General features: G+C 47.4%; 1 protein-coding gene across 2 annotated transcripts in view; it reads right to left on the bottom strand.

Annotated features, from left to right (window-relative positions):
• SH3RF2 (SH3 domain containing ring finger 2) overlaps positions 1 to 27,811 on the bottom strand; it is a 106,561-nt gene that overhangs the window by 10,829 nt on the left and 67,921 nt on the right. The window contains exons 5-9 of one of the 2 annotated variants that reach the window (XM_081091192.1): positions 18,417 to 18,508; positions 16,998 to 17,168; positions 10,345 to 10,577; positions 6,309 to 6,667; positions 3,705 to 4,001 (exon numbers count right to left, since the gene is read on the bottom strand). In XM_081091192.1, coding sequence (XP_080947318.1) covers positions 3,738 to 4,001; positions 6,309 to 6,667; positions 10,345 to 10,577; positions 16,998 to 17,168; positions 18,417 to 18,508 — 1,119 coding nt within the window. In that variant the 3' untranslated portion in view covers positions 3,705 to 3,737. Of the gene's footprint in view, positions 1 to 3,668; positions 4,002 to 6,308; positions 6,668 to 10,344; positions 10,578 to 16,997; positions 17,169 to 18,416; positions 18,509 to 27,811 lie in introns of those variants that run through there. The other variant, XM_081091191.1, reaches the window with a different exon arrangement.

Here is a 27,811-nt window from a genome sequence, read left to right as displayed (position 1 = left end):
GGGAGCCTGCTGACAACACAGATGCCCGGGTCCCCCCTCGAAACGACCGAAGTGCACTCTCTAGGGCCCACGTGCGGCCCATGACGCTCCCTCCCGAGGCCACGTGCCCCGGACCAGCGGATCTCTAAGGATCCAGCTCCGACTGTCAGGGGTTTGCGAGCACTGAGAGGTGAAGCCCGGCACACGGTGTCTAGGGGAACGTGCCCAGGTCACGTGACCACGCCAACTTGTGCGGGTCACGTGACCACGCCAGCCAGGCCCGTCCATTTGGCTGAAGCAGCCTTGGGCCTGGCCCAGCCCCGGGATGGCTGCGGCTCAGGAGGGCCGCCCGGTGTGAATCTGAATTTTCAAGAGACGTTGGAAGTCAGGGAGCCACGTCTTGTGTCACAGGTAGGGCATTGCTCTTCCGGCCCCAGAAGCCCTGTCTGAGGCCAGTGGCGGGCAGAGGGGTGTGGTTGGCCCCACCAGAGGAGGGAGGAGACCAGCCCTAAGTGAGGGTCTGGATGCCCCTTAAGGAGTCCGTGTCCTCAAGTACGGACCTCAGAGCCTGCCCTCAGCAGCTTGCCTAGCACAGAGCTGCCAGGTCCGGTCACAGGCCGAGGGGGCGCCCTTGCTAGGGACTTAGAGGGTAGCCGGGGGTGGGGGGGTGGGAGGGGACACAGAGCTGTCACGGGAGGAAATGTTTGGCTCAGAGGCGAGGTGCTGGGTCCTGCCCAGGATCCCTGGGATGTTCCACAGAGGGGTGGGTTCTCTAGGCATAAGAGAACATGCCTGCATCGCTCCATTTAAACTCAATCGCCAGATGCTTCCTGCCCTGCCTGGGACAGCCTTCCCCCCACCCCTTTCTCTGACTCTTACTTGTCCTCCAAGACTCAGCTTAGATTGTGCTGTAACCCCCATGATAGGCCACGCTGGTCTCTTCTAACACCACAGCCCTGGGCGCGCCCTTATTTCAGACTTTCTCACCTGAAATTTCAAGGGCTTGCTGCCTTAAAAACATGCACGTCTAACACTTGTTAGGTGTTTGCTCTGTGCCAGCACGGTTTAAGTCACTTTCTAGTATCATCTCAGTTAATCCTCAACAGCCCAATGAAGTTGCATGGCTATCCTCTCTATGTAAGAAAGCAAGGCCCAGAGAGGTTAAGTGACGTGCCCAGCATCACACGGCCAGGAAGTGGTAAATGCGGACTTGCACCCAGTCTGTGTGCAACACCGGCAACCACAGCACCCTGCCGCCTCCCGCAGGCTGAAGCCAGCATCCTGGGTTCACGCAGCATCGTCCCAAGTGGGATGTGAAGGGAGGTAGCTTGAACTCGGGGGTGTGGGCAGCTATCGGTCTCGCTCTGCCGCTGCCTGTGGGTACTCTCCAGCCTCGGGGTCCTCGGCTCTATAGTGGGGACAGTTATACCTGCCTCATAAGGTTGTTGGAAATCACTGCGGTGCCTGGCACATAGGCAATGTCTGAAACGTGTTGATGGGATAAATGATTGGAGGCGCCAGTGAGTTAAACTTTTACTGGGAAATAACACCCTCCTGCCCCTTTCAAATCCCCATTAGACTCCACCGAGATGGGATTTAGTTTGATGCTGGACCTGGGCAAAGAGGGTGGGTGGAGTGGGGATGGCCAGCCTTTGGAGTTGTTTACAGTTCTCAGAGAGGTTACCCTATAGAGAGAGTGGACAATGGGAAGAATATTGTTTCATTTGGGAAGCATGAATTGCATCTCAATTATATCCAAAACAACCTGCTTGGCCCCAACGGTTAAAAATGATCTGGATCCATTGCTACTGAGTTGGCTGGTCATGTCCTATACCTGCCACTCTGGGTGTAGACTAGATTGCTAAACTTATCAGCGTGATTTTTTTTTTTTATAAAGATGAGGTGTAGGAACTCATATCATCCCCTGTCTCCCTGTCCTTGTGTCTTTCTCCCATTGCCTCATGTGGGTCATTCAGTGAGGCATGGAATTGGGATGCTGATTCTGTGGGGTAGACATGGGTCTGACCCAGGTCTGACCTCTGTGCATGGTTCCTTGATAGGATGATGGTTTTGTTTTTGTCTTATTAAGATCTGGAAAAGTGGCGGATGATTTACTTTGTCAAGTGTGTGGGTGGGTATGTAAAGTATGTGTTTTTAGACCAGGACCTTGAAGAACTGGGAATTCTTCAAGAAGGGGAATGTTGTAAGCAAACCTGCCTTTTTTTAAGGGCACCCAGCATTAGCAGCAAATGGCATTTGTGCATTAAAGTGCCCGCATTGCTGGGCATGCAGTGAATGTGAAATCCCAGCAGTGAAGTTTCATGAGAATGGATGGGGTCTGACAGCTCTGCCTTAGCTCTCGGGGACGCCCTCCTACCGTTTACAAGGCTCCCTGGGAGTCCCGCTCACTTCAGTCCCTTCCTAGTGGGGTCACCTAGTTGTGCAGATTCGTCCTCCTTCCCCCACCTGTCAGGAATGTCAAGGCCAATTTCTCCTCTTTGAAATTCTTTCCTGATGCTTTCCCCCAATCCTCTCTTTCTCTTTTTCATCACCTCCCTGCTGTCTCTCTCTCCAGGATCTTCCTCCTCTCCTTCTTCTCCTCCTTTTCCTCTCCGGCATCCTTTGTTTAGTTCAGGGGTGGGGGACCTTTTTTTCTGCCAAGGGACATTTGGATATTTATAACATCATCTGAGGGCCATACAAAATTGTTAACTTAAAAATTAGCCTGCTGTATTTGGTCAAACATTTAATTAACTCACCCCTAATCCCTTGGCAGGGCCAGACCAAATGATTTCGTGGGCCTTATACGGCCTGTAGGCTGGACGTTCCCCACTCCTGGTCTAGTCCCCTTGACAGTGGCTTTCCTCTAAGAAGTGCCCCCACACAAACCTTGGGCTGGCATTTTCCCACGAACACAGATGCCTTATTCTTCAACCGGTGAAACAGCTCATCTTCCCCGAAGGAGAAGGAATTAGAGAAACTAACGAACGTTGCAATGCAAACAGAATATCTACCGAAACCCAAACCCCTCCGCCTACAAGTTACTTGAAGCTCACTGTGCTTTCCTGGGGAGGTCAGCCTCCAGCCGGGTGGCTGGTCCATAGCACCACACCCACAGCTGCCTGCTCCCCGCTCCTCTCTCGTGTAAGACTCAACGTGGGAAATGGATTGAACAACTTGCAGCAGGATAAGCATTTGATAGGTAGTCCGCTTTCCCTCTGACCTTCTCATTTGGAGCAAGGCCTTTGGTATCTATCTCACACCCTCCCCAGAAATTCTCCCCCTGCCCCAGGATTGGGAGTCTGTGGAGGGAAAAGATATAGCAGCTCCTAGTGGACTCAGAAGATGGCAGAAGCTTGTGGCGAACAGGGTGGCGAGGTCAAAAAAGCAATGCCAGCACTCCCACCACTGTGCACCCCAGGGTGAAGCCCCTTTCGGGACACCACACCGATTCTACGCAGAACACAGGGCAAGAGCGCACACACTCCAGGCCGGGGACGGGGCGGGCGGGATGGTCTCCCACTCTTTGGTCCGAGCAGCGGGCCTTGCTGTGTAGGGTCATGATTTTGGAAGGCCCCATCTCCCCTCCTGCCCAGGACAGGAGTCCCTGCCCCCACCTCTCCTTTCCCAGAGATAAAATGGGCAGAACAAGGACCCAGGCTCGAGCACCCAAAGAATGGCAGGACACCCTCAGTGGAGGCAGACTGTATTTAAATGCAATTCACCTCTTTGGGGTCTAGGAAAAGCCACCCGTAGATTCATTTGCTGGGAAACATGGTCTGTGTGGCGGAGGCGGAGGACACTGGGGCCACGGTCTTGCTGAAAGCTGACTTCCTCCGGGGGTCTGTCTGCTGTCCGGAATGGCAGCCGCTGCGGTGGGCGAATAGGATGGTCATCTCCGGGCCCAAGGGGCTGGCTTCAGGCTGGGACCCCTTGGGGGTGGCGGGATGTTCAGGCTTCCCGGAGGTGCTGTGTTTGGTGGGAGGAGGGCTGTAATTCTGAAATCTCACGGTCTTGACTTGCTGTGAGAGAAAGAAGAACACAGGGACCCAGGTGAGGGGAGAGGCATCCCTGGGACCTGCTTCATGCTGTTTCTCCTGCCTCAGGGCCTCATGTACATGTTCATTCAGGAACTGCGTGCGTCTACCACGCATCCCACACTCTGTGAGGAGCTGCGAACCCAAGAGTGAACACAGTTGTCCTCGACAGAAAGACAATTGTAACCGCATGCGCCAGGATGGGGCACGCATAGATGCTCAATGCAGACAAGTATGAAACTAAAGCTGGAGGGCGGGTATGCAGGGAAGGCTTTCTAGAGGCCCAGCGAGTTCCATTGAGAACTGAAGATCCATTAGGAATTCTCTAGAAGAAATCTGGTAGGCCTGCCTGGGAAAGGGCCTGAGGCCAGAGGGTCTGGTCTATTCTGGAAAGTCTCAGTTCACCTTCCCTCTCTCCTCTCTCCGCCCGCCCTGGAGGCCTAACTCAAGGCGCCCCCTTCCTGAGTCCCCCCTGCTGATGCCATCGGGAGAGCCCCACAGGCTGAGAGGTCCTCAGAGAGGTTTGCAAACTGGACACCTGCGGGCCGAATTTAGCCTGCAGCATGTTTGAGAGCTGTAGGAAGTTAGGAGATCACACATCAAAATCAGTCGTTTGTATGTCTCTTTAAAAATCAGAGATCCGGCATGCTGGGCCTGAGCCCCATTTTGGCAACAACTGAGGAGCAGTCTCTCTCCATAGGGAGGTATGTCCCCTGTTTGCACAGGCATCGCTTCTCCCTCCTTCCACCTCTCCTGGCTGTTACCCACCTGCCTGGTGCCCACACATATCGGCTTTGGTCGGTCCCTCTCTCGGGGCTTAGTAAAGTGCTCTGTGTACTGCTTAGGAATGATTTCTTTTTTCAAGGGAATTCGATCCTAGTGTCCCCCACTGAGAATTCAGGTTTCTTCACACTAGACCTTGACCATATCTAGCAGAGGCCTGGGCATTTACTGGACGCTTGCAGTTTGAAGGCTGTATCTAACAGCTTGGGGGGACGGGCAGCTGGGGCCTGGAAGGTTTTGACTTACTTGACAACTAGAATTCAGGAAAAAAAAACACCCCACCTCCTGACATTTCCATCAGTCAGCACTGACTTTTTCCACATGCCTTTCCCTATAAGCTTAGCGTCAGGAGCATCAGTTTTTGTATTAGATCCGGATTCCACTCCAGACACTTGTGCGTCCGCTGTGTGCCTTTGGGTAATGTGCTCTAACTCCTTAAGCCTCCACGTCCTCATCTTAAAATGAGGACGACAATGATAATACTACTACTTCAGAGGGTGGTTGTCAGGATGAAATGAGAGAACACGTGAAGCAATTAGCACAGTGCCTGCCAGGTCATTAGCAGTCAGTAGTGTGTGACGAAGTGAAGGGGACCACACTGCCTTTCCAGGTCAGGGGGAATGGCGGTGGCGGTGAGGCTATGATGGTCAAGAAACTAAAAGATAATAAGCATTGCCTGACTTCCTAATGTCACCTCCTCCATCCTCCATCCCTCCTGCTTCAAGGATGTTAACAAAATCTCTTATGTCTTCTAGTGGGAAAAGCCCTGAAGTAGAAATGAACATATTTGATCTCTGCCACAGTTGTCATAATTCAGTGTGATCTTCTTCTATCCCAGTGATGGCGAACCTATGACACGCGTGTCAGAGGTGACACGTGAACTCATTTTTTTTGGTTGATTTTTCTTTGTTAAATGGCATTTAAATATATAAAATAAATATCAAAAATATAAGTCTTTGTTTTACTATGGTTGCAAAGATCAAAAAATTTCTATATGTGACACGGCACCAGAGTTAAGTTAGGGTTTTTCAAAATGCTGACACGCCGAGCTCAAAAGGTTCGCCATCACTGTTCTATACCATGAACAATTGTGTATCAAGCCCTCTGTAAGCGCTGTATACATCTTTACTCACTAAATCTCCACCCCAATCCTATGAGGCTGTTACTAGTATTCTTACCGCCACCATTCTACAGATTAGAAAAAAAAAGAAGTCTCAGAAAGGGGAAGTGTTTTGGCCAAAGTCACAGCTAGCAAGCAGCAGAGCTGGAGTTCAAATCCAGATTTCTCTGATGCCAAAGCCATGTTTTTCCCAAGCCACCTTGTGCCTTGAAAGAAGTGTTTGAAATATTCAGAGAGGACGTGAGGATGCAGAGGGGGTTGCATGTAGGGGTCCTTCAGGGGCAGTAATTTTGATTTCTCGTCCACTAAGACTAAAATCTCAGAAGCTGGGACACTGAGCCATGCTAGGGGGCTGAAGAGTCATGGCCCCAAGGTCAGCTCACTCCTACCTTTTCGCTGCTGTTTCTGGAGTTTTCTGGCTTCACCAGGATGGATGGCGGGGCAGATGCGGGCGGTTTGAGTGGAGGCTCGCTCTTGATGGGGATTTCCTTGCCTTCCATGATGATGGAGCTGGCGGTTGAGTGGATCCTGGACTCACTGCCTCTGCTGACGCACGTGAGGGCAGGCTCCCCCGTGGGAGCCGGCTTGGGTCCCATCTCCGCCACCACCATCAAGGGTGAGGAGGGGACCGCCTGTGGCTGGTGGAACTGGAACTGCTGAGGCCGGACGACCATGGTGGGGCTGCGTCTGAGAGAGCCCACCACAAGGGTGGGGATCCCTGACGGGATGGGTCTCTGCAGGGATCCATCTGGGGAGTCACATGACAGAGATATCAGCAATGGGGTGGGGTGGAGGGGGGTGGCGGCGAGTGGGGGTGGGGCGCAGCAGGCTGGGTGAGCAGTGTGTCCTGATATCCCAGAATAGTTAAGTGCTTTCTCAATCTGACCGCACGCACATTCTCTCAGGGTCTTTCAAAGGTGACCTTATTCTTTTTTTAGTGCTGTTTGCTGATGCTGGCAGCCAATAAGTGGCTAGCTGAATGTTGGGGGAGGGTGTTAGAAGGTATGTTTCTCTCTCTCTCTCTCTCTCTCTCTCTCTCTCTCTCTCACACACACACACACACACACACACACACACACACACACACACTCCTACTCTCTCCCTCCAGACCTTTAAGATGGAAAGTGAAGAAGATAGACCTAGAGACAGCTTCACAGTGAGAAGCAAATAGAGGCGTGCAGACCAAAGAGGAAACAAAAGCCAGAGAACGAGAGAAACCGAGAAGAGAAACTGAGAAACTCAAGAGTCAACTGAGAGGGAGGGAGAGGGGAAGGAGAGGCGGGCAGGGGTCTCTGGCCACCGACTTGAAGAACATGCTAACAAAAGCTTTAGCTAGATGGTGGTGGGATCGCTTTTAGCTGGGCTTCAGGGAGGGTGGGTGGGATTCTGAGAGAGAGAGAGAGGGTGTGCAGGCGGATGTGGCACCAGAGGGAAGCAAATCTGGAAAGGTGACTCCAGAGGGAGGTGTGTGCGGATGAGCCTCGCAGAGCCCCTGACATGAATCAGATCTATTCCCAGGGAGCCTGGGACAGGTCAGTCGCCTCAGCCCCCTCATTCGTAAGCCAGAGCTAATGGCAGCGCCCCGGAGGGCTGGCGGGAGGATTACATTTTAGGATGTATGCAAAGTGTTAGGACCGCGCCTGGGGTCTAATAACTGGCCCATGTTTGTTAGACATCATTTGTGGGTAAAGGATAGCAAACCCTAAAAATGCGAGGTCTGCCCAGCCGGTGTGACTTAGTGTTTGAGTGTTGACCTATGAAGCAGGAGGTTGCGGTTCGATGCCCAGTCAGGGCACATGCCCGGGTTGCTGGCTGATCCCCAGTGTGGGATGTGCAGGAGGCAGCTGATCAGTGATTCTCATCATTGATGGTTCTGTCTTTCTCTCTTCCTCTCAGAAGCTAATAAAAATAAAAATAAAAATAAAATGCAAGGTCCAAGAGTTTGGTTTTGTCCCTTCCCTAAGCTCTTGTTCTTTTTGTTAACAGAGATGATCCCCTCTCATTGAAAAGCTGTTCCGCTCACATCCCCTGGAGACAGGAGATCCTCACCCCTTGGGAATATGTCCTGTAGGTATTTGGGGGATAGTCAGGAGCTCTCGGACTCGGGGGGCAGGGGGGAGAGACACCCCTGAGAAGCACTGTGGCCATCTCTCCCTAAGGGTCCCCAGCACTGAGAGGCACAGGAGGCGTGGCTCAGCCGTTTGTGTCCCGCACAGGGGCCCGCGCCAAGGCCTTGTTCTGCGCTGTGACTTTTCATCAAGCGGACGTGAACGTGAAAAGCAGAATGCTCGCCACTCACATTCGGCCTTCTCAGCCGCTGCGAGCAAGCCAGTCACCATTTACAAGTCTGACCTTTCCACATGGATATTTATTTTGCCACGGTCAGCCCTGTGAGGTCATGTCTGCTGTCATTTCTCTTCGCTTCAGGGAGACTGAGAGCTTGACCAGCCTCACCTTGGGAAGGGGAGAGAGAGAAAGCCTCCCGGATCTGGAAAAGTCAGAGGGGCGCTGGGCAGACGTGGCCTCAGACTCCCGGAAACGTGTGAAAAATTGATTTTATGCCTTACCTATTTATTTTGTTGGTTCCTAACTTCCAAGAGAGCGAATGCTTTCTCATTGCACGTGCGTGCAATGCAAACAGTCAAAGCTCCGAGTTAATCAAGATGTGCGCAAAGGCAGGGAGCGAGCCCATGAGAGGAAAGTGAGTAGTTGCTGGTGGGACGCACTGCCTGGCTTCTGTTAGTGGTCCAGGCTGAGTCTCCGTGAGCACAGGCTCCGGATGGAGCAGAGATGATCTGCTCAGTGGCAGAAGCAGTGATGAGACGGATAAAATAATAATACTATAAAATAGTTATTTCTCAAGAGCTTATTACGGGCCAGGCGCTGTGCCATCCGTCTTATGTGGATTATTTTATTAAATCCATACAATAACCCTGATGAGGTTGGTACTGTTTTTATTTCCATTTCCCCCCATTTATTTCCATTTTACGAATGAGAGAACTGAAGACTGAAGAGGTCAGTAGCTAGCCCAAGGCTGTTATGGTGGGATCGATTACTGTGTGTGGGGGGGGGCGGGGGAGGGTGGGTATAAGGTGGAGGTGCTGGAGGGAGGACAGTCGGTGGAACTGAGGGGCAGGCGTGGTGGCACTGAGGTGCAGCAGGTGACCAGATGAAAGCACTGGGAGTGGGTGGAACTAAGATACGAATTTTCCTGGGACATTTTCCTCTGTGGCATATTGTCTCACTGTTTTGCTCTGACTAGTCAGTCTTACTGCATCTTCACATTGAATCATTTTTTTTTAAAGATAGCAGAGTCCAGCTCAAATCAGAGAACGCAAAATGAATAAAGTTTACTTTGGTTGGCTCATTGTCTCCTTCTAGAAAGGTGTATAAATAAATAACAGAATCTTGCTGTTTTGTAGGACAATGGGTTTCAAACACTTTATAAAATCCTTGAAAATTAGGCCTTATGTAGAAGCTCAGTGTTTTAGGAGATAAAAACATGGCTTTTAAGAGGCAAGCTCTATATTACTGCCACATGTGCAGGTGGCTGTTATATGGGTAAAAATGAAAACAAGGTAGGACAGTGCAGTGAGTATGATGACAGGGTATAGAAGTACATGGAAGAGAACTTGAGACTGGAAGTGAAGGATATAAGGAGACTTACTTTTGTACAATATACTTCTTTTTTTCTTTAACCTCGTGCATATATTAATTAAATCACAAAATGGGATTCAGAGGCTCTTAGCATTGACTTCTTAAGTTTCTTTTCCTCTCTCCCCACTTCCTTTCCCTTGCTTTCCTTCTGACACCCCTGAGAGGTTCCTTGGAACATAATTTGAGAAGCACTGCTCCAGCAAGTGCTTTGGTTGTTCCCTCTTTTTTTAAAAAAAATATTTCTTTATTGATTTCAGAGAGGAAGGGAGAAAGAAAGAGAGATAGAAACATTAATGATGAGAGAGAATCATTGATTGTCTGCCTCCTGCACACCCCCTACTGGGGATCGAGCCTGCAACCCAGGCATGTGCCCTTTGCCTGAATCGAACCTGGGGCCCCTCATTCCGCAGGCTGATGCTCCATCCACTGAGCTAAGCCGGCTAGGGCTGTGGTTCCCTCTTAATGAGAGCCAGCATCCACCTTGGCTGTGTTCTAATTACAGGTTGGCACTCAGGGCTGCCGTCCTCCCAGTCAGTCAATGTGCATGTATGACGTGACTGGAGGACAGTGACCTTGAGTGGGTCAGTCTGCATCCAGTAGAACAGCTCAGTATTTGGGAATCATAAAAAAACCTTCCACTGAGGCTTGTTTTAAAGCCAAGATCCTTGTTTTTGCAGGAAGCACTCTGTCCACAGAGGTCAATCTCTTCCTCCCCGCCCCCCACCCATTCACTTAGCTCTAGGCACATACCTCTCTGCCACCACTTACTCTTTCTCATGCTGCCCCGCCCTTTCCGGAGAGTGCTCTGTCCTGGAGGGCCCAGGCTGGCTGTGCTCCGCACGGGGTTGACTATGGCCGTGGGCACAAAGACGGACTTGAAGGGGCGGCTTTGTCGGGGATCACCTTCTGAAATGCTGCCTTGGGAGGACACAGAGGAGGTCGACAATGTCCATGTGGCGTAGAGACCAGGGCTCCGGGCGTCTGGAAAACTAGATGTCTTTCTGGATGTGGAAATTGTTTTCAAAAGAAGCAGAGAAAGCAAATGGTCAGTCAAGAGTCCTGTTTTAAAAACCTACCAGCTCCCAGCCTTAGACCAGATGTGGCTCTTCCTCACCCTCTTTCTACCCATAAATATGCTTTTTGTCAACGATGTGGGCTTAACTACGTAGCCTCATCCTACGCTTGCTGACTGCGGGTGTGTTGAGGGTCTCATAAGGGTCCTTTCCGTGTTCACCTGGCTTTGCCATGGTGATTCCTTGTCCATTCAGGGACTCTCTGAAGGCAGAGATTTTACATGACCTACGTGTCCTACAGACCTTAATTATGAATAAATGTTTGCTGAGTGGCTGCCATGATGCTTTCAGCCCTGATGCCAGTCACTCTGGCTAACACATATTGAGCACTTACTGTATGCCAGGCAACAGCCAAGTGCTTTGCCCACATGATCTCATGGATTCTTCACAACAGCCCTTTGAGGCAGGTTATTATGAGTACTGCTATGTTATAGAAGAAAATAGAAGGAGATTTAGAGGTACTTGCCCAAGCAACTACAACTCTACCACTGAGCAACATCACCTGCGCTCTCACCACTGCGTACACAACCTTGGGGCTCGTTAGAGCATTCATCATTTGGTAGCAAGGAAAACCTGCATCCTGCTTGAAAGAAACTGAGTAAAGCAGTGGGTAGGCCCTAAACGTGCCACCGTAAGACATCATTTCTTCAGCCTTAGGGTCTGATTTTTAATGCTAGTATTCAAATTTTGTAAAACAGCAAGTAACCCCTCCTCCATTGTTCCCAGCCTGCAAGTCCCTGAACCCCGTGGGGAATGGCTGTCAACCTACATGCCCTTCTTGCCCTTGTACCAACAAGTCCTCCCCCAACATCACAGCCTCTCCTAAGCAGCCCATCCATCACCTTGTCACTCTGTTGATGAAATAACCTCGGCTAATTACCTGGGAATAACCAACTTGACCATGGCCCCCGGCACAGAGATGCCCTCCTAGTTTCCTGCCTGTCAATGCCTCCAGGTTTCTCTTTGGGTAATTTCCTCTTATTTTCCTCCTTTTGCTTAAAAGTTATATGTGGTTTAATGATGAGCCGGCCAGGGTTATACAAAGATGAGTAAGGCATCCTTTAATGTAGCCAATCCTGCCCAAGACGGATATGCAGCCCGATACGCCAGGAGCTGATGGTGCAGGGGAGTGGGCTGCCCACCATGAAGAGCCCACACTACATTGGAGGTGATGGCCGCTGGAGGAGAGAGACCCCCAGCACAAGCTTTCATGACATAGTCTGCATCTGCCTGTCTTTTTTTTTTTTTTTAATAGTCAACAGGCTGTTTTTAGAGAGAGAGAGGAAGGGAGAAGAGAGAAACATCATGTGAGAGTGCAACATCGATCAGCTGCCTCCTGCACACTCCCCCATAGAGATCGAGCCCACAACCTCGGCATGTGCCCTGACTGGGAATCAAATCAGCAGCCCCTTGGTGCATGGGACAACACCCAACCAGCTGAGCCACACTGGCCAGGGCACGGACCAGCCTGTCTTTTGAATCAAAGCTTTAAGGTGCTAGATGCTGCAAAATGGATTGAAAACAGGAGAGAATGCTTCCAGAACTGTTTCCAGCAGCAGTGGCAGCAGCAGCAGCAGCAGCAGCAGCAGCAGCAGCAGCAAGGAATTAGGCCCACGCCAGCTTTCTTCACCAGTCCTGTCTTTAAACAGACTGACATTCGACCTGTTTTCTAGTCCAGCACCAGGCTGAGTCCAGAAACTCCGAAATCCCAAGTCCTTCATTTAACAAGGGGCCCCTCTGAGTCTTAGCTCAGCACTTCTCTAGCACTTTCTTCTGACATCAGAGCACTTTGCACACACGTATTAATCAATCCCCATGACACCTCAGGCCAGCAGACATCACGATGCTTGTTTTCTAGCTGGAGAGGCTGAGGGACATTCGGGTTTGAGAGCAAGGAGCATGTGTTGCCTCTGAGTCGCTCCACGGTGCTGCTTTGAATGTGCAGGTCCCTGTATCCTCTCTTCTATCTGTGACATGAGCCCTGAAGAACTTGCCGAATATTTGAAAGGGGCATGGACCTTGACAGTTTTTATGTAGTTCTGTGTAGAAAGTTCTGTGTAGAAAATGAGTGCTGGCCCATGAGTCACTGGGAGGGCACATGTACCAGGTATTGGGCGAAGTTTGCAAGAAAAAGAAATATCCTGGCTAACTGGACAGAAGGGAATTTATGGGGAGGACGGGAGGGTGTGGGATAGGCCTGGAAACAGGTCTAAGGGAGGTTGCTGAGGAATCTGAGGTGGGAAGGGTCTGACGCTACTGTTTGTGTTTTCGCCATGAGTGGTCTTCAGCTTTGCCCTCATTCTTTCCTCCCTTGTCCAGGTTTCCAAGTCCCAAGAGAAAGTATCAGGTTGGTTGAGCCTGTCCCTTCGCTGTGGTGATGGGTTGAGGAAGAGGAGGAGGAAGGGGAGTTGTTAATTTCTTCAGTCTCTGAAAAGGGAGGAAACTTCTGCCTCCCATCAAGACTGTGCACGAAGGAGGAAACTCGAAGGGATGTTGGTGCTGTTGAGAAGGGGTTTGTGTGAAAATGAGACAAATGCTCTGAACCACCTGAGCCAATGATGCCTCCAGGAACTAGGGAAACACCTCACGGTGGCAGAAATTTAGTTGTTGCTCAACACAGGACAGGCTGGACACCATCTCGCACAGAGGGCTGGAGCTCTGCGTGACACAGCAGCCTTTCCCTCTCTTGGTAATGAAGGCTCACTTGGTGACTCTTCAGCCAAAAACCTGGCATTTTGGTCAACTGTGGTCAATGCGTAGTTAGTCCCGAAACTGGCTGGCTCAGTCCATTAGGGGATGGTGCTAATGAGAGCAATGGTTCAAACGGTCAGGGCGCACCTCACACCTTCGGGCCCTGGCTATTGGTAAAAGGGGGCACCATCCACCAAGGGGGCTGGTGCCTGTGCAGAGCCACCACTGCAAACAGAAGACAGTGGGGGGTGAGGGAACTTCACACACACAGAACCAAAGAGCAGAAACACAGGTGTCCAACCCACTCAGTTCCAACACAACCTGCTTAAAGTAGCAGAAACCCAGATGACAACGGACAGCATCACTCAGCCCTAAGGAGGGGGAGGAACTACACTCCCCACAGTGGAAAGGGTGGTTAAGAATGAGGGTGAGCTGCCCCAGATAGACAAATTGGACAAATGTCATCCACACCCAAGATGAGTGGGGATGGGAACTTTCTCTGTGTCAGGGGGTGGGGGGCCATAGGAAAACGTGTCCACACAGAGAGCATCGACCCTCTGTCACCTCAGGAGGATGTACTGTGGCAGGGACTTGTTCATCTCAGAAATGCCGGTTCTCTAGAAGCAAAACCACCCCTTAGCATGAGTAGCACCTCAGTATATGATCCCCTACTGGGGATCGAGTCTGAAACCCAGGCATGTGCCCTGACGGGGCATCAAACTAGGACCTCCTGGTTCATGGGTCGAAGCTCAATCACTGAGCCACACTGACTGGGCATGGTCACTCTTATTCTATCTGTTCTTCCACGGCATAACCAAGACTTTGGGCTAAGGCCTGATGCATAAGCAAACGCCCTAGGAGTACACACATGGCCCTAGAAAATTCATGTTAGATCCCACAGAAGAAACTGTTCATGAGTTAGGGTAGGTGTCCTCCTAGCTCCTCATTGTCACTTCTAGACCATTCTCCCACCCTCCACTTTATCTCTGAGCTCTGACATATTATCGGACTCTACCATCTTGTTGCAGTCGTCATTTCTCCTCAGGTCTCTCCTCTCATTCCTGGAAGATTTCAGCTCCAGGCTCACTGCCCTTCTCTACACTCCACCTGATCCTACCATGGTGATTTCATCTAGAGTTAGGGCTTTAAATGCCATCTTAAGCCTGGACTTCTTAAATGCTAGACTTGCATATGCAACCACATCTTTATGAGGATTACTCACAGACATTGGGACTTAATCTGCTGCAAACAAAGCTTTCACTTCCCTTCCATCCCCCCAAACCTGTTCCTGTTTTGGTTTTCACCTCCATAGCAATAAAAGGCAACTCCATCCTACAGTGACTCAAGGCACAGAACTTGGACTCACCTCAGATCCTCTATTCTTTCACACCCAATATTGGATCTGTCAGGAAATCTAGGGTATAGCCAGAATCTGATCACACCCCCCCTCCCACCATGGCTCACACCTGGTTCAATTCACCATCACTCTCCCCTGGATTACGATAATATTCCCTTAGTCTCTCTGCTTTGAACTTTTTGTCTCAACAGTTTATTCTCAAGCCAGCAACTAGAGGAATTCCAGTTCAAACTTATGTTAGATCATGTCATTCTTCTGCTCAAAACCCTGCAGTAGGGTTAAAGTCAAATTCATTATGACCTAGGAAATGCTCTATGATCTGACCCCCTGTTACCATTCTGATCTCATCTCCTACTAACCTGCCCCTCACTGGCTCTAATCCAGGCCTGTTGGCTTTCACGTCAGGCACAGTCCTATCCCAGGGCCTTTGTTCAGGAATTTGCTGCTCCTTTGGCCTGGAATACACTTCCTTTGGCGACCTACATGGCTCCCCTCCTCATTTCCTCATTCCTTCTTCTCCTCAGTAAGGCCATCCCTCACCAACCTGTTAGAACCTTAATCACCCCCACACGAATTCTATTCCCCTTTCCTGATTTATTTTTCTTCTTAGGCCTCAGCATTAACATACCATACATATTACTTATACAGCTTGTTTTGTGTCTGTCTGTTCCTCTAGTATGTAATCTGTAGGCAGGGATTTGGTGTATTTTGTTCACTGGTATTTCTCCAGTGTCTAGAAAGGTGACCAACACATGTCAGTGGTCAGCGCTCAATAAATGTTTGTTGAATAAATGAATTAAAGCATCAATTATAGACACCCTTAATTTGCTTTTGGAGATTTTGCCACTTTCTAACAAATTCCAAGAACCTTCCTTTGAAGGATAACTAGGATCTTCTGCCCCAACTTTCCACCAGTCTTTTTACACAAGCCTGGACCTATGGGAACCCAGACTTCGCCTGCACTCTTCCTAGGAAGGGGGTCCACCACCTCACCTGCTAGCCTGATAGGCAGCCTTTCATTGAACCACAACCTCCCACTGGTTCACTGCCCCCTCGTGGAATAAGTCTGTTTCTTGGTCGACACAGTCTATGATGGTCCCTCAGACCCTTCTTTGTACATCTTACACAATAGCCCTTGCTTATCTGTTTCTTCTCTGACGTGGTTTTGTCTGCTTACCATCCTTGCTGCCCTCCTCCAGACTCAGTGCCTCGCCTACATGAAGGTCCCCCCTGAACTGAACATATGACTCCAGGAGTGAGCCTCAGAACGTACCATGAGATCATCACTTTCCTTGGGATTATGACTCTCTGGCATGTCATAAAGACAGCATTTGCTGTGGTGATGGCCTCACTGCCTGTGCTTTGCCTGAGCTGGTAGAGGTACAGGTAGGAGGAGGTGTGGGTAGTTTGGGAGTTTGTGTGCATTGTGGTTGTGGTAGGAGGTGGCTAGACAAACTGTGGGCAGGGAAATCAACAGGTATGGCAAAGATGACAAAGGTTGGAACAAGTTATTTTGGAAGAAGACCTGCAGGGTAACTAACATGTGACCTGGGGTGTGGATGGACAGGGAGTAGTCTGAATTCACAGAAACTCTGCTCACGGTCCAACTTCCTGGGAAGGTTCCTGAGGTCCTTTGGGTGGTCATCCTGCCATCACATTTCCCCATTCTGCCACTAGATGGAGTGTTGAGGTGGAGGATGTGAAGTGGGATTTTTGGCATTTGTACAGAAAACCTGAAATCTAGATCCTGGGCAGGTTGCTGAACTCTATACATCAGTTTCCTCATTTGTAAAATAATATATACCTTAAAGGGTTCCTCGGCATAGCTAATGAGTTAAAAAATGTGAGAGTGCTTGTAAATTGTGGAGAACTATAAAAAAGACAACTATTGCCCAGCCGGTGTAGCTCAATGGTTGAGCATTGACCTATGAATGAAGTCACAGTTTAATTCTAGGTCAGGGCACATGCTCAGGTTGCGGGTTCGATCCCCAGTGTGGGGCTTGCAGGAGGCAGCCAATCAATGATTCTCTCTCATTATTGATGTTTCTATCTCTCTCTCCCTTCTCCCTTCCTCTCTGAAATCAATAACAATATATTTAAAAAGAAAGTTAAAAAGGACAACTATTTTAACTATATACATGTTTTTAAAAATAAAGTGTTAGGAGGGTAAAAGCTGTTTCTTGTGTTTCTTGGCCCACACTCTGTAAGAGCATCCAGTTGTTCAACCATTCAACCATCCCCAGGTGGCCCCGGTCTAGAAGACCCCACCCCCCAGGTGCCTGGGATTGGAGGGGACGCACCTGAAAATGGGGATGACGTAGTTGTTGGGGAAGATGCCGACTCGCCCGGTGACCAAGGAGACTCCCTTGAGCCAGCCGTCCTGGGACTTCCCCAGGACCCTGATGCCTTCTCCCCTCTGCAGGTCCAGCTCATCGGGTCCGTGGGCAGAGTAGGAGTGCAGAGCTACAAACCTGGGGGACACAGGGCACTGGTGAAGGACAAAGAGTACACCTCTAGGGGAGGGCAGGGGAGTGGCGAAGGGCGAGGGGAGATGGAACCTTCAGCCCAGTGGTTAGCGATAACAACCTTGCAAAACTGAAACCTTAATATGTAAGGCAGATGAAGATGGCAGAGAACCTGGTCTAAACAGCCGAAGGGGCCCGATCCCTGCCCTCTCCATGTCCCCCACCTCCGCAGAATGTCACACAACTGCAAGTCACTAGTTTAGGCCACACCAGCATTTTGACAATGGGACACTGGCCTACAGTGGAGAAAGGAGTCGGTGACCAGCAGTTAGTGGCAGAGCCTGGTCTCAGCCCCACACGTGATGGCGCTGCGGAGGCTGCTTTCTCACATACACACGTGCAGCCAGCAGGCGCAGGGAGATGAGAGGTCGGCTGGAAGCCTCGACCCACTCCCTCTCCTGAGAGTAGAGACCTGTTTGCCCCCAAGGAGCCAGCTTAACGTAGGCAGGGAAATGGGCACTGGGCTGGGGGTGGGGCAGGGTTAGCTCTAGTTCTTTGGCGCACAGCGGAATGCTGGCTGCATGGTGGGATGGAGGGAATGGGCTTAGTGTGGTGAAAATGCCCTCGGGTTAGAGCAGTGAAGTCCACACGGGTTGGGTAGGTCTCACATCCAGGTATGAGTTGGGGATGAAGACACTGGGGAATGATGAGGCTGTGAGATGAGAATACCTGCTGACTAAAGGCATCAGAAAATAGCCCACCTGCCATGCCAGCTTCAGGGGCTGACGGTATATGGCCCTCAGGCTAGGCCTGAGCAAATCCTTCTAGATTCTAAGGACTGTGAGACACTGGAAGGTCTTATCAAATGGGCTGGGGGTGGAGTGTTCTCATCTGCAAGTTCTTCCCCCTAGAAAATGCTACATTTTTTTTATTTTTTTTTACTGATTACTAAAGCAACATCTATTTATAGCCCACCATGAATCTAAAGGAAGACAATAGAAATTGCTCAGTACACAATTTCCCAGCAATGTTCTGGTATATAACCTTCTAGTCTCTCTATTTGGTGAAATAATGAGCTAGGATGACGTGCTTTGCTAATTTGTACTTTTCACGGTTATTTCCATTGGCGATTTTAAAGGGAGGGGAGCTGTTGTCTCTCTGGAGGGGAAGGTTTTGGAGTGCTCAATGGCAGAGGGATGGCTAAGATGACCCCTTTGCACCAGGACCGGGTGGAGGGCTGAGCTTTTTACTCACATGTTAGCTGAGAGGTGTTGCTGGGAGCCAGGCAGACTGACGATGGCCATGGAATGTCCTGGGGAGGCAGGTGTGGCGTGATACATGCTGACCTACACACACAGAAAAGACAGCCATGCTGAGTCAGTGAGCGACACAAGCCAGGCCCACAGCAGAGCTGCTACAGAAAGGCCTGATGCAGCTGGAAACCAAGAGTCATGCCCAGCGCTACCCATCATGGGCCATGTCTGTGGTTTGTGAGAAGAGCACGGTGGGAATACATCGGTTTATATCCTGGGGAGGTGGGGGGATGGGGAGGTGGCTTGCCAAGGCTGCATTCCCAGATTACTCAGGTAAGATGGAGAATGAAGACCAGTTGGATTGACAGTCAACAGGGCACCACCAGACCCCTGGATCCGTCCCTGCCGGCCCCTCCCCACCCCTCTCCCAGTGCACGCACCTCCCTCTCTCTATGAAAACCTGCTCTCAGAAGATGATACAACGGTTCATATTGATTGAGAACTTAACACTTGCCAGGCACTTTGAAGTGCTTTACAAGCAAAGGTCATCTTTATTAAAGGTACTGTTATCCCTATTTTTGGATGAGGAACTGAGAGAAAGGTCACCCAACTAGTATGAAACAAAATGTAAAACCAGGTAGCCTAGGTCCGCCCCCTCATCCCCACCTCCCAGCTTATCCAGTGACTTATGGAAGATGACTCTGAACCCTTTCTATGTTTTTTTCCAGAAATAAAGAGGGAGCAACAAAGTGATAAGCTCCTGGAAACTGTCTGCTCGCCTGGGACTTTGCCTCTTATCTAACTGACTAACTTGCCTAGTTCCTTCTTGGCACGTATCACAGCCTGTGATCGTTTCCTCATTTACTAACCATCCCTCCACTAGACTCTAAATTCCATGAGGCGGGGACTGCGTCTTGTTCCTCACTATATTTTTTATGTGCTCAATATATTGTTGTGGCTTAAAGAACAAGTGAATGAAAAAGTTTTCCTACCAAGGACTAATGAAACCTCATCCATTTCCATGCCACCCAGAGTAAATACATCCAGTCTGTCTCAGCTACCCACCCATAAGTGATGGTAACTATGAATGTGTGCCCTTTTAGGGCTCTGGTTTTGAGTTGGACTCAGTTGAATCTGAGTGTTTGGGCAGGTGTGAATGCATCACTGAGTGCATCTGTCTCCGGTTCTCTGTGCAAGTGTGTATGTTTGTTCAGAATCCATGACAGTTGTATGTGGATGTGTGATGGCACTGGTCTGTTTTATGTCTGATTATGTTCAGATATATGGGTCTATAAGTTGATATGCACATATGCCATGTGTGATTATATGTATGTATGGTTGTATATGTGACTGTAAATGTCTATCTGGGATTCTGTGTGCTTGTGTATGAACTTTAGAGGTGTATGCAGGCATGTATGACTATAGTTTTTTGTGTTGATGGTTGTGTAAATGTATGTGTGATTGTGACATTATTAAAATCCAGTTATAGGATCAGAAACCATTCCAGTCAGATAATAACCAGTGTTGGTGGTAATGTAGAGGAACTGAAACTCTTACACAGTGCTGATGGGAATGTAAAAGTCTGGCAGTTCCTCAAATGATTAAACATAGAATTACCATATTACCCAGTACGTCCACTCCCAGTACATACCCAAGGTCACACAAAAATTTGTACACAGATGTTACAGCAGCATTATTCATAATAGCCAAAAGGTGGCAATAACCCAAATGTCCATAGACTGACGAGTAGATATACAAAATGTGGTATATCCATACAATGAAATATCACTCAGCCATAAAAATGAAGTATTGATAGATGCTAGAACATGGCTAAACCCTGGACACATTTTGCTAAAAGAAGCCAGATGCACAAAGACTATTATTACATGATTTCATTTATATGAAATGTCCAGAATAGGAAAGTCTATAGGACTAGAAAGCAGATTAGAGGTTTTTAGGGGCTTGGGGACAGAGGTAGATATGGGGGTGATAGTTAATGGGTATGAGAATTAAAGGGTACAAGGGCTCTCTTTGCAGTGATAAGATGCAAAATTGCAGTAGTGATGGTTGTAAATACCTGTGGATATATAAAAAAGCCGCTGAATTGTATACCTTAAAAAGGTGGATTGTATGGTATGTGAATTGTATCTCACTAAAAGTCTTAAAAAAAAAAAAGCATTCCATGGTCACACATCTGAGGCTAACACTTCGTCAAATGTTCTGATCTTGGCAATAAAATATTGTCATACTGGTTCCCTCAAACAGAGATGAAAAGGAGCTAGCTCTGGGCTGGGCAGGTCCTTTCCTGTGACTGGGCAAGGTTAATCCTGCCGGGCATGGGAGCTGTGCCAGGGAGAGCCTTGTTATGCGAATAACTAATCTTATGTTTGTAGAGACTGTCGAAGCACTGATTAAGCAGCATGAACTTCACTTAGCACCCACGACTTTCCAATGTTATGTTTGCGTAAAAAGTCCTTCCATCTAAAAACACTATTAATCTTTAGGGAGGAGGGAGTTGCCAGAATGCACAGCCACCCCCTCCACTGCACCAGGCTCTCTCTCTTTTCTTCTCTAGGCCTTCCCAGAGAGGGAGTATTTCCTCCTATTTGGTACATGGTACCTCGCCAGGACTGAAATTGGTGGGCTTGTGTTGGAATTCTTTCTAATATGGAACAGTAAGGGGGTCAGAGTCTCAGGTTTTGAGGTGTCTTGGAGGGGAAGGGAGAACATGAGCGGAGGAGGTGGAGGAAGAGGAGGGAGAGGGGGAAATAGTGGATGACTCTGAGAGTGGGGAAGAGAGAAAGTGAGAGAGGCACAGACAGAGCCTCAGTGGGGGAAAGAGAAGGGTTCAGGGGGATAGAAGGAAGAAGGGAGAAGAAAGGGAAATTTTAAAAAAGATGAGAAAAATTCTGACAACTCATTAAAAGAAAGACAACACAATAAGAAAAGAGCAAAAACAAGATATATTGAGTGGCCAATAAGTACATAAAAAGATCAACATCAACAATTATACAAAAATACAAGTTAAAACCACTATGAGATACCACTATAAACCTAAGAGATTGGCTAAGATGATACAGATGGACCATACCAAGTATTGGTGAGCATGTGGCGCAACTAGAACTCATTTACTGCTTGTGGGAATGTACAATGGTGCCACCACGCTGGAAAACAGGTTGGCCATTTAAAAAAATAAAGTTGAATATACATTTATCATGCTACTCAGCAATCCTACTCACAAGTCTTTATCAAAGAGAAATGGAAGCATGTCCATACAAGGACTTGTCCATGAATGTTCATAGCGGCTCTATTCATTTTAGACAGAAACTGGAAGCAACCCAAATGCCAAGCAACTGGTGAATGAATAAGCAATTGTAGTTTAACGACAGTGGCATGTGCCTCAGCAATACATGCAATGACATACATGAACCTGAACACCATCCTAAAAGAAGCAGGACATCCAGGACTACATGTTCTGTGATGCCATTTATTTGACATTCCTAAAAAAGCCAAAACTATAGTGACAGAAAACAGATGAAAAATCGCCAAGAGCCAGGGATGGGGAAAAAGGATCGCAAAGGCAGAGCCAAAACTGAATACACGAATGAATGGATGAATGTCTGACTGGAGGGATAGGGAAAGAGAGGAAGATAGACAAAGGCAGGGAAAGAGGAAGACAGAAGCAGACAGAAACGAAGGCCCTGTTCGGGAAATGAAGACAACCACATGGGTAGATGGCCAGCTTCTGAGGAGGCAGGTCTGTTCCTGCCCCTGGCATCGAAGATGGAGGCACGCCCTCCTGATGAAAGAGCCGAGTGAGTGGTTCCCTGAGGTCAACTGTGACCTCGGGTCCCTGGGCCTAGAGGTTTGAGGCCAGACGGAGGTCCTCCAGCAGCGGGTACTTCCTGGCCCAGCGTTTGGGGACCCGAGCAGGTTTAGAGAGTGGGTGTGGATTTGAGGGTGAGTACTTCTGCTACAATCTAAAAACATTTTTCTTCCTTTTGAAGGAAATGACTCATTTCTAAAAGTCTTTATCAGAAATAGAAGCATCCACAGCTGTGTGGCCTCTGGGTGTTTTCAGGTCTTGAGGTTTTAAATGAGGGAGGAAGGTGGCACGGAGCCTGGCACAGCATTGGTACAACATTCCGCTGGCCCCAGCGCCCTTCCCAGCAGCCACACAGGCGTAGAGGATGCGGCTCCCTCTCTGGAGCCGGACAGGAGGTCTAGCTTCATGCTCAGGCCTGTGCCTCTAGTGTTTGCCAGGATGTGTGATCTTGGGCCAGTGGTGGATTTCTGGGGGTCTTCCGTTTCCTCACCTGTACAATGGGGCGATAATGGCATCTCTCTCATAGAGTTATCTGGAGGAAACAGCACAACCCATGTCAGCTGTTTAGCACCTGTGAGTGCTCTATGAATACGACTTATTTGGATCTGCAAAGAGATTAGCTGCTTGGTGTGGGTGGTGTGGATGGTGTGGATGGTGTGGGTGGTGTGGGTGGTGTGGGTGGTGTGGATGGAGCACTTCTTTTTATGCAACAGTTCTGCAAGGCCTTGGACTGAGAGCAGGACCCAAGAGTGTAGTGGGGGATGGGAACAAGCAACCCTACCTCTCCCTCTCTTCTGGAGGAAAATGTCCCCCTCCCAGCCCTTCCGTGGCCCGCGCTATTTCCTCCAAGGCTCACGCCTTGGTGGGCACGGGGTGACTGTTTCCTCAGTAGAGTGTGGTCCATTCCAGAGGGGCCCATTGTCCTGCATCTCAAGATTCCCAGGAGCTAACAAGGGCCTTAACCTACATAGTGTTCCTTCAGGGTTGGGAGACGAGTTGCATTTTAGAGACAGAAGATTAGACATTATTTGGTAGCTTCTGTACCCACCACTGTGGGTAATCTGGAATTGACCATCTGTCTTCATAAAATTAAAAAATCTTTCCTCTATAGATCAAGAGACTTAAGAGCCACATGCAGGAATTGCAATGTGTGAACCTTATTTGGCCCTACACGCTGGGGTTAATGCAGTGAGCAAAACACACAAGGCTCCTCCTTCCCCACGTGGTACTCACCAAGTACACGGGAGGGAGGCAATTTAACCCATAATTATATAAGCGCGGTGCATGTTAGGCGGGGGAAGTTCAAGGTGCTCTGGGCACCGTTGTGCCAGGAGACACTTGCCTTGGTTGTCAAGAGGAATTTCACTCTCAGACTCTACAATTCTAAAGCTAACTTACTGTACACAGGCCTCATTGTCATTATCCCCATTTTTACAGGTGAGGAAACTGAGATAAAAAGATTACATGATTTCCTGGAGGTAGCCAGCAAATGGGTGGTCAAGTTGACACCAGAAGCAAGGAACGTAGGCTTGGAAGCCTTTCTGTAGGAAGCCACAGTCAACACTTATCATTTCCAGACCTCACTGTGGCTAAGAGGTTATATGTATGAGGCATGTTTGTCCATCCCAGGGAAACAAAGCATCCGGCCAAATTCAGTGTTCTGTTTTTATGCTCCTCGATACACTGTGTTCATGATGACCACTGTCCCTGTCAAGTGTCCCTTGTAATACGAAATAGATCTGATAGCAGGTGGAATGTTAAGTTGTTTTTGTTTGTTCCTCTTCTCCCTTCCCTGGCAGAACAGAGGTCCCAAGAGTAGACAATGTTCCTGAGAGCAGACACTGAGCTGTGAGATGACTACATTTCTATCTGCCAGATAGTCCTGGAAGCTTAGAGTATTCTCTGTGGTCTGGCTCCTGCTTTCCTCTCCAGACTTATCTTTCTCCTCTTCCCGTTCACTCCTGGCCTTTGCACACCTCCCAGCCCCCACCCTGCTTTGTGACTTCCTTTGTAGTTAAAAATGTTAAATGATAAATACATTATGCGTCCAAATAAGTGTATATAATTTTATGTATCATTTAAAGAGTAACAAAACTAACAGCTGTACACATACCATCCAACTTAAGAAATAGAAGAAAAATAGGAATGGAATGTTGTACTTAGAGCTCCTCTGCATATTCTTCTACAATCAGATCCCCTCCTTATCCCCACCTCTACCCCAGGGTAAGTGTAATACTGAAATTTGTGGCAATCATTCTAATGCTTTTCTGTGTAATTAAAAAATGTTTTTATTGATTTTAGAGAGCGAGGAAGGGGGGGAGAGAGAGAGAGAGAGAGAGAGAGAGAGAGAGAGAGAGAAACATGGATGTGAGAGAGAAGCATCAATTGGCTTGTGGTCACCACTAGGGATCAAGTTGGCAACCGGGGCATGTGCCTTGACTGGGAATTGAACCAGTGACCTTTCAGTGCACAGAACTATGCTTAACCATTTACAACACGGCCAGTGCTTTTCTATGTAATTTTTACTGCCTTGGAATACATCCTCAAACAATGTTGTTTACGTTTGCTAGTTTTAAAATAGACTTAAAAATGTTTTTATTTTTAATTGATTTTTAGAGCGAGAGGAAGGGAGAAGTAGAAACACTGATCAACTGCTTCCTGCACACCCCCCACCAGAGATCAAGCCTGCTACCAAGTGTGCCCTGACCTGGAATGGAACCAGCAACCATTCAGTGTACACAACGACACTCAACCAACTGAGCCTCACCAGCCAGACCAGGTTTGCTAGTTTTTAAACACATTATGAACAGATTCATATTGTGTGTATTCTTCTGTGACTTGCATCTTTTGCTCAACACTGAATTTTTGTGGCTAATATTCACTGCGGTCTCTTATTTCATTATATGCATATGCCATCATTTAACCATTCTATCATTTACATGTCATTTGGGCGATGTTTGGTTTGGGGCTGCTATGAATGATGTTGCTATGAACATTCTTGTATATGTCCCCTGTGCACATGTACAAGACTTTTCCCAGGATATACAGCTACAGGTGGAATTGATGGGCCACAGGGTATGAGCCTGCTCAGTTTTATTAGGTAATAACAAACTTTCCCCAGTGTGGCTGAAACAATTTACACTTCCGCCAGCAGCAAATGACAATTCCCATTACCCCATAACCTCCCCAGCATGTGGTAATGCCCAGCTTTCTAATACTTGCCTATGGTGGGTGTGAAATGATATCTTATTGTGGTTTCAAATGAATTTATCTGGGTAGTAATGAGCTTGAGTTTCTTTTCAAATGTTTATGAGTCATTCCTGTTTCTTTTTATTAAATTAAATTTATGGAGGTCACATTGGTTAATAAAATTATAAAGGTCTCAAGTGTATAATTCCATTATATGTCATCTGTATATTGCATTGTGTGCCCACCAACCAAAGTCAAAGCTTCTTTCATCATATATTTGGCTCCCTGTTTCTCCTATGAAATGCCCATTCATGTTCTTTGTCTATTTTTCCCTTTTACTGGGTTATTTATTATTTTCTTATTAAGTTATGGAGTCTAATTTTTTTAGTTCTAATATTTTGAATATTAATTATTTGTCACTTGTATTTTTACTGCGTGGTGCCTTTTGATGAACAGAAGTTCTTTTTAATAGTAAAATTTACAATATATTCCCTTGCAGAAATCTTGAACACAATTTTTTTTTAATCTCAAGGTCATAAAGATGTACTTCTATACTGTCTTCTAAAAGCTTTATAGTTTTGCCTTTCACATTTAAGTGTTTGATGCAGCTAGCATTGATTTTTGACAAGGGGAATCCAATTTCATCTTTTTTGCACATGGATACACTGTTAGCCCAGCACCATAGTTCATCCTTCCTTCTGATCTGCAAAGTGCACTCTGTCATGAATCAAGTCTCCAGGCTGTGTCTATTTCTGGGTTCTCCAGTATGTTCTGTTGGTTTAATAGAATCCATATGCTAAATCCATGCCCTCTTAATACTATAGCTTTATAAATAAAACCTGATATCTGATGGCATAGATCCCACTCTTCACCCCAACCAAATTCCATAATCTTCTTTTTTAGAAATATCTTGGCGGTTGGCTTTTTGTTCTTCCATTTAAAATTTTGAAGCACCTTTTGATTTACAAACAAACAACCCACTGGTATTTGGTTTTATAGATAAATTTGGGGAGAATCAATATCTTTAAAATAGTAAGTCTTCCAACCCAAGAGCATGACATAATTCTTCATGTATTTTAGGTCTTTTAAAAATGTCATTAAACAAGGTTTTGCAAATGTTATTCATAAAAGACTTACATGTCTTTTGCTGAATTTATTTTAAGGGACTTAAAAAATTTAGTTGCTGCCGAAACCGGTTTGGCTCAGTGGCTAGAGCGTCGGCCTGCAGACTGAAAGGTCCCAGGTTCGATTCCGGTCAAGGGCATGTACCTGGGTTGCGGGCATATCCCCAGTAGGAGATGTGCAGGAGGCAGCTGATCGATGTTTCTCTCTCATCGATGTTTCTAACTCTCTATCTCTCTCCCTTCCTCTCTGTAAAAAATCAATAAAAATATATTTAAAAAAAAATTGAGTTGCTGTTGAAAATGGTATTTCAAAATAATATTTTCCTAATTATTATACAACTAGAGGCCCGATGCACAAAATTCGTGCAAGAGTAGGCCTTCACAGCCTTGGCTGCCTCATCGTCCACCCACTGGTTGTTCTGGAAATTCATTCTGCCTTCAGGTCTAATTAGCATATTAGCTCTTTATTTTATAGGATTCACTTCCTGTATTGATTTATGTCTAGTAACCATGCTATGTTCATAGTTATTCCTAATACATTTTTCTAGTTTTTTTGAGTTCCTTATTGAGAGAATAATATCATCTGCAAATAATGGCAGCTATGTTTCTTTCTTTCAAATACTTGAAAGAAAGTTTTATTTTGCCTGCTCCACAGTACTGGCCAGGCACTCCGGGAGGGACAGTGTTGGGCAGAAACACACAGGCATTCTGTTCTTTTTGTTAATCTTAAAGGGAATGACTTCAACATTTCATCATTAAGTATGATGTTTGCTGTCGATTTTATATAGATTTCATTTATTACGCTAAGGAAGTTCCCTTTTATTTCTAGTTTGCTAAGATTTTAAGAAATATAATGAATGGCTATAGAATTTTATCATTTTTCTATGTCCATTGAAAAGATCACTTGTTTTTTTCTCCTTTAATCTATTAATATAATAAATTACACCAATCAATTTTATAATATTAAATCAACTTTTCTTGGGAAAACCCCAACTTAATTTATTTTATTTCCATATATTCCTGGGTTTGGTTTGCCAATAGACACAGAAGGTTTTTGCAGCTGTTTATGAGTGAGGTAGAACTCAAAATTTTCTTATGTTGTTGTTTTCCTGGTTTTGATATTAATAATACCTTAGCCTTATGAATAAATTGGGGAATGTTTTCTTTTTTCCGCATTCTTTGGAAGCGTTTGTAAAGAGTGAAAGTATCCTCTTCCTGAAAATGTGAAAAAACTCACCTGTGTAACTGTCTGGATCT

The sequence above is a fragment of the Myotis nattereri genome (genome assembly GCF_964212035.1).
Source record: "Myotis nattereri genome assembly, chromosome: 5".
NCBI classification, from domain to species: domain Eukaryota; kingdom Metazoa; phylum Chordata; class Mammalia; order Chiroptera; family Vespertilionidae; genus Myotis; species Myotis nattereri.
This window is presented reverse-complemented; position numbering and strand designations above follow the sequence as displayed.